General features: G+C 46.5%; 1 protein-coding gene across 1 annotated transcript; it reads left to right on the forward strand.

Annotated features, from left to right (window-relative positions):
• The first annotated feature begins 538 nt into the window (after nt 1-538).
• Nucleotides 539-4653, forward strand: ETV2 (ETS variant transcription factor 2). Its single transcript, XM_040422359.1, has 7 exons — nt 539-643; nt 1024-1093; nt 1392-1553; nt 1944-2261; nt 2872-3000; nt 3512-3633; nt 4273-4653. Exons 2-7 carry the CDS (start codon nt 1024-1026, stop codon nt 4492-4494), a joined length of 1023 nt encoding a protein of 340 aa, XP_040278293.1. The 5' UTR covers nt 539-643; the 3' UTR covers nt 4495-4653.
• Nucleotides 4654-6620: the final 1967 nt, after the last annotated feature.

The raw sequence follows: 6620 nt of genomic DNA on the forward strand, positions 1-6620 counted from the left end.
ATTGATCTATCTATTATCATCTGTCTCTCTTCTATCTATCTAATATTATCTATCTATCTCTTATATCTATTAATTATCTATTTTTCTATCTATCTCCTATCTATCTATCTATCTATCTATCTATCTATCTATCTATCTATCTATCTATCTATCTATCTATCTATCAATCTCTTATATCTATTAATTATCTATCTAATGTTATCTATCTACCCCTCATGCAGTTATTTCAGATCTTTACACCAGCATCTTTCTATAATTGTCGGGGTCTTGTACCTTGGACCCCCGCAGGTTATTTATAGCCCAGTATTAATCCTCTCAGTTAATGAGTGCTGGACATTATTTGTCAGTGCCCCCCCCCCCCCCCCCCCATGTCCCTGGTGTCAGGCTGCCATATGATCCCACTGATAAGACCCCCCCCCCTCCCTCTTAAAGGGACAGGAGTCTGGAGTTGTGATTTGTGACATCACGGAAATTCTCCCCCCTTGAAAGTTTAGAGAAGAATGTCACGTCACCTCCCAGGCCACCAATCAGAGGAGGGCTGGCTGTATATAGGGGGCAGCAGGGAGGGAAGGTTGAATGTTCTGCACATCTAGGACACGACCATAGGGAAGCACCAGAAGCAGCAGCAGCCGCACAGACAGAGGTGAGTGCCCCCCACTGAGCTTCGTCCTTATCTACCTGCACCCTAGAATTGTTTCTTATAGACCTTACCTTATGTTCAGCACCCTGTGTTCTTCTATGTATGGCCAGCAGCACCCCAAATGTCACCCTGAACCCCACCACATCTGCTTCACCTCAGAAGCCACTTTCTTTACTAGACTGCACCCGAACATTCCTCCTCAGCACCCTGACACCCTAAAAGTTACCCCTGGGGTTTCTGATTTCTTGCAGTCCTCTCCATTAACTGTATGTTACTACTTCATTCATCACCAGCAGCAGCAGCCCCCCAATAGGCAGAGCAGCCCCCCATCCTGTCAGACCTGACATCTGTAGTAATGTCTTCTTCTATTCTCTCTGCCGCAGATGGAATCCAGCAGCTTTTACTGCCCCGAGATGACCCCCCAGGAGGTCCCCAATGTGGACACTTCCATAGGTAAGTGGCTTTTCTGGGTGACAAAGGGTTACGTTCCCTCTCAGGAGGAGGTTGGAGACTAAGCTGATGTCTGGGTAAACATAGATTAGAGGCAGGGGTCAGCCCCTGTAGGACTACAACTCCCACCATGTCCTCACCACCCTCATTATACTGTACACAGCTTTCCTGTTTGTAAACAAATGTGTTACAATGTTGCAGCCGCAGGATTCTAAAGGGTTGCATTGTATACAGCCCATAGTTCTGATGGGGCGCACAGAATGAGGCGGTAACCCCAAACACCCCTTTATTTATTTTTCAGATTTCAGATATGAAGATCCAGCTTTTTTATGTGATTTTGAGATGAACACAGGGAAGGGACTGTACCCCAACTCAGCTGCATCATGCCTGGGCGCTGCCCGCGTTTCCTCCTCTGATGCCTACACAGAATCGTCCCTGTATTACTGGGAACCCTACAGCCAAGGTAGGCAGCGGGTGCTGACGAATAGTATATATAATGGGCACGGCTTGTCCAGTTGTGGTGGAACTACAAGTCCCAACATCCGCTGTCATACAAACCCTCCTTAGCAGTTGCAGAAATACAAGCTCCATCATTCACTTGCATCCTCAGCACAGGGTCCCCCGGCAGCTGGAGGCCCACAGTCTAACTTAGCCCTTGATCTGGTGAGGCATGCTGGTACTTGTAGTTCCACTGCGGCTTCCATGCTGCTGTTATTTCCGGTTATAACAATCATATATATAAGCCAATTATATTTTATATTTATAGTAGTTTTTTCAGGAAAACGTTACACCGTCCCTTTAAATTGAGCACAATGGGTTAAATATCATTATTTTTTTTTTTTTGGGTTACTAGGACTGGATTCAGCAAACCAAGAGGAATATCTGCAGTCGTTCCAGACTTTACTCCCTGGGATGACGGAGGAACTTCAGCATCAGGCCGCCCACCACAGCGACGACTCCTTGTACCACTCCCAGGAGGAGCCGTCCTTTATCACACCGGATGCCTACTCCGGCAATATGGCTGCCGGCTCGGTGGGGGATCAGAGTTTCTCCTGGGCATCTCAAGAATGGAACAGCTGGGACGACTCCACCTGGATGAGCTGCAACCAGTCCCAAGATCTGAGGACGCAAGCCAGCCCACGATCGGCGGTGCAGAGAACGTCCCTCACAGGTAAGAACAGGAGGGTCTAATATCCACGCAGCATAGTAGAGGGGACGCCCCTTACCAATCACCCACACCTGCATTTCTGTACGAGTGACATAGCATGAACCAACCTTAAAGGGGTTGTCCCATTACGATAACTTATTCCATAGTCACAGCCGGATAGGGGATATGTCTGATTGGCGGGGGCGTGACCATTCGAATGGGGAGCACAGGCCCCAATTCTCATGATCGGTTGAGACCCCCGCCGATCAGACTCTTATCCCCTATGCTGTGGATTGGGAGTAAGTTGTCGTAATGGGAACGTTCTCATAGACTTTATGTTTCAATGTCTCACCATTCGCAAGATATCTGCTTGCTGTCAGTGAATGGAAGCATTGATGTTTATCCATACATTGAATACTTTTCACAGCCGAGGGTTTGTTACGGTTGTGTCCAGCCTAGACAACTCTCAGTCCAGTTGCGATAGTTTGTTACAATGTTTCAGTGCAGGTGAAATGTATCGGCGGATAGGTTTACTGATGAAACGTCAGAACTTATACTGCACACAAGTTATTTTATCAGTCGTTAACTATCACCACCATCATCCGACATAATATAATATGTTGTCATTACTTAGGTTTCCACTACAACAAAACTGGTTTCCATCAGACGTCCGGCCTCACAGCCGACACTGATAAAGAAGGATGCTACACCACTTATGGTCAGAAGAGCATGGAAGCAAGAGATAACAAGCCCCCGACATCAGGTGAGAAGTCAATACAACCCCCCCAATCCTTCCCTGCAGAGTACTGTGTATCTAAGCCTTGCAGGTGTCATACTGCTTTCTGACTGCTGTATCTAAGCCAGTCATATGTAATCCTGTCTGCTGAGTGGACATCTAAGACTATCATGTGATACTGTCTTCTGTGAAGCTGTATCTAAGCCCTTGATATGGGATATCTGCTGAGCCGCTGTATCTAAGCCTAACCTGTGATACTGTCTGTTGAGCTGCTTTATCTAAGCCTATGTGTAAGGCAGTTTACTGACCCATATTTCTAATCCTATCCCGTTATACTGTCTGATGGGCCACGTATCTAAGCCTATCATGTGTGATACTGTTTGGTGTACCTAATCCTATCATAGTATAACGCCAACTGCTGAGTTGGTGTAGCTAATCCTATCGTGTGTGATACTGCCTTCTAAATGCTGTATCTGCATCTAACCCTGTGTGATACGTCAGTCAAATCACAATATGTTTTCTTCTTCTTTCCTTAAAGCTGGTTCTGGTCCAATTCAACTCTGGCAGTTCCTCCTGGAATTATTACAAGATTCATCCTGTGAGAAACTAATCAGCTGGACGGGCAATGGCTGGGAGTTCAAACTTTCTGATCCCAATGAGGTAGGTCCATCTTCCTCCACAAGCATCTCCCCATCCTTCATCTTCTATGAGCGTCTTCTTCTTCTCACCCTCCATTTCCTCTATGAATATCTTCTCATCCACCCATTTTCCCTCACAAGCATCTTCTTACCTGTCATCTCTCTATATGCTTTTTTCTCACCCTCCATTTCCAACACCAGCATCTTCTACTCACCCTCCATCTTCCTCTATGAATGTCTTCTTCTTACACTATATCTTCTTCTATCAGTGGCTTCTTCTCACCCTCCACTTTCTTAGGTGTTTCCTTACCCACCATCTTCCTCTACAAGTGTCTTCTCTCCCTCCACCTTCCTTTATGAGCATCTTCTTCTCACCCTCCATTTTCAAACAAAAGCATTTTCTTCTTGCCTTCTGACTTCCTACACGAGCATCTTCTTCTCACCCTCCATCTTCATCTAAAAGTGTCTTCTCCTCACTCTCCATCTTCGAGTGTCTTCTTTCCTCCCTGCATGTTCCTCTACAAGCGTCTTTTTCATGCCCTTCATATTCCTACACAAGCATCTTCTTCTCACCCTCATCATCCTCTATGAGTGTCTTCTTCTTACCCTCTATACCTGCTCTTTGGGCTTTTGCTTGACATCATTTATGGTTGGTTTTTAGGTGGCTCGTCGCTGGGGGAAACGCAAGAACAAGCCCAGGATGAACTACGAGAAGCTGAGCCGTGGGTTACGCTACTACTACCACAAGAACATCATCCACAAGACCGGTGGCCAACGTTACGTCTACAAATTTGTGTGTGACCTCCAGGATCTTCTGAACCGACCCTCACAAGGACATCAGCAGGAATCCAAGAGCCACAGTCAGAGGCAGAAGAACGTCTGAAGAGCCAAGATGGCTCTACACCAGAGACTAAGGACTTCAGAATGGTCTTGGACTGATCTTGAGTATCTACTGCATATAGCAGGGTAGAACCTCAATCGGCAGCCATAACCGCTCTAATACAAGCACTGAAGAACACTGCAGACACTGGCTGCAATAGGGTGATGGTGATGGGGACGACGACAACGTTTTGGAGAGTGATATGCTTAACTTTACCAAGACTTTCAGGGTATCAAAAACTTTTACCTTCTCCCCCCCATTAAGCACCATCATTTGGATGCCATTAGACACTAGGGTTCCTTTACGGACACTTTTGACAATTTCCCATCATCCATTGCTTTGTATAGTTCATGCTCTTGCTCAGGTACATTCCTTTTTATATGATCATGTAAATATTAAGATATTGTAATATTTTGTATTTTCATATTAATAAAATATTTTGTGTTTTTTTCACTTTTCTTAAGAATTATGTGATTATTGAAACGCTCTGAGCTATGCCCTCTGATAGGTTCATCTATAATAGGAATCATGTGTGACCTCAGGGCGGTAGTGGGGGCACTTCCCCTACATCCCAACTGAACCAATCAGCCATAATGTTAAAGGGGTTTTCCGGTTATCCATAGGACCCCACCAATCACAAGAACCCTGTGGCTCTGTACCCTCCCCCTGAAATGAGTGGAGCGGCCGGTTGGGCATGTGTGCACCTGCTCCATTCATTTCTATGGGAGGTCCGGAGACAGCTGAGCGCTCTACTCACCTTTCTCCAGAACTCCTATAGAAATTAATGGAGCGGCCATGTGAATGTGGGACTGGCCGCTCCCTTCATTTCAAGAGGCTGCAGGAGGTACGGGGCCTCCGTTCTCATGGGGGCCCTAGTGGTAGAACACCCACAGATAATAGTTATCCCCTATTGCGTGGGGATAAATGGAATACCCCTTTAAACCCAACCATGTAGGTCCACCTTGAGCCACCAAAACAGCTGTGACCCTCCGAGGCATCATTCGGCAGCAGATCCTGTAAGTTGTGATGTGCGGCCTCCATGGACCAGACTTGGTTTTCCAGAACATCCCACAGATGATGATCATATGGAGATCTGGGGAGACAATTTATCACCTTCATCTCTTTGTCATGTTCATCAGACCATTTGTGACCGGGGCATTATCCTGCCACTGCCAATAGGGGGCACCGCTGGTTAGGTAGGTGGCACCTGTCACGTCCACATGATGCCAGGACCCAAAGTTTCCAGCAGAACATAGCCCAGTGCATCACCCTGCCTCCGCCAGCTTGTCTTCTTCCCATAGGGCACCTGGTGCAATCTCTTCCCCACGTGCACCCGGCCGCCCAGGATGAGACCTGGCCTCCTTCTTCCACTGCTCCATGGTCCAGGTCTGACACAGGGATCAACATGGGCGCTATAACCAGTATGCAGCAGGCTGCGGTGTCCTGACACCCTTCTCTCATCATCTGCAGAAGGTTGTCAGCTATTTGCTGTACAGTAGCTTGTCTGTGAGACTGGACTGGACGGCTAGCCGTCTCTTACCATTTTAGGCTACTTTCACTTCTGCGGTTTTGAGATCACCATACGTTTACAAAATTAGTTTTGTCACCATACGTTCTGAATAGAGAAAAATCCATTCCGTATGCATCAGTTCCAGTTTGTTCAGTTTTGTATGCAGTCTGCGAAACGGAACAAAACGGATCCGGCTCCAAAAACAATGTCAGTCAATGGTGCCGGATCCGTTTTTTTTTAGATCCGAAAAAAATCTGTCACCTATTGACTTACAATGCTTCATTAGTTTCGGTTTAATACGGATGCATCCTGGGGCATTAAATCGAACTGAACCGTTTTGCTCCGGTTTAGAGATCCTCTGCCGGTCCTCAAAACCGGAAAATACAAAACCGCAGATGTGAAAGTAGCCCAACCTGCTTACAATATCAACTTAAAGGGGGTGGCCAATTTTTGGCTGCTTGTGACCAACATGTATGTAAGAACCTGCGGCTCTTCAGCTGTTGCTAAACTACAACTCCCAGCATGCCTGGACAGCCTACAGCTATACAGCAGGGAATTGTGGGAGTTGGCATATATCTGATAATAAATTCTGTGCCATTTGCTATATTGCCCAAGCCAT

This window comes from Bufo bufo, chromosome 1 (assembly GCF_905171765.1).
Source record: "Bufo bufo chromosome 1, aBufBuf1.1, whole genome shotgun sequence".
Classification (NCBI taxonomy): domain Eukaryota; kingdom Metazoa; phylum Chordata; class Amphibia; order Anura; family Bufonidae; genus Bufo; species Bufo bufo.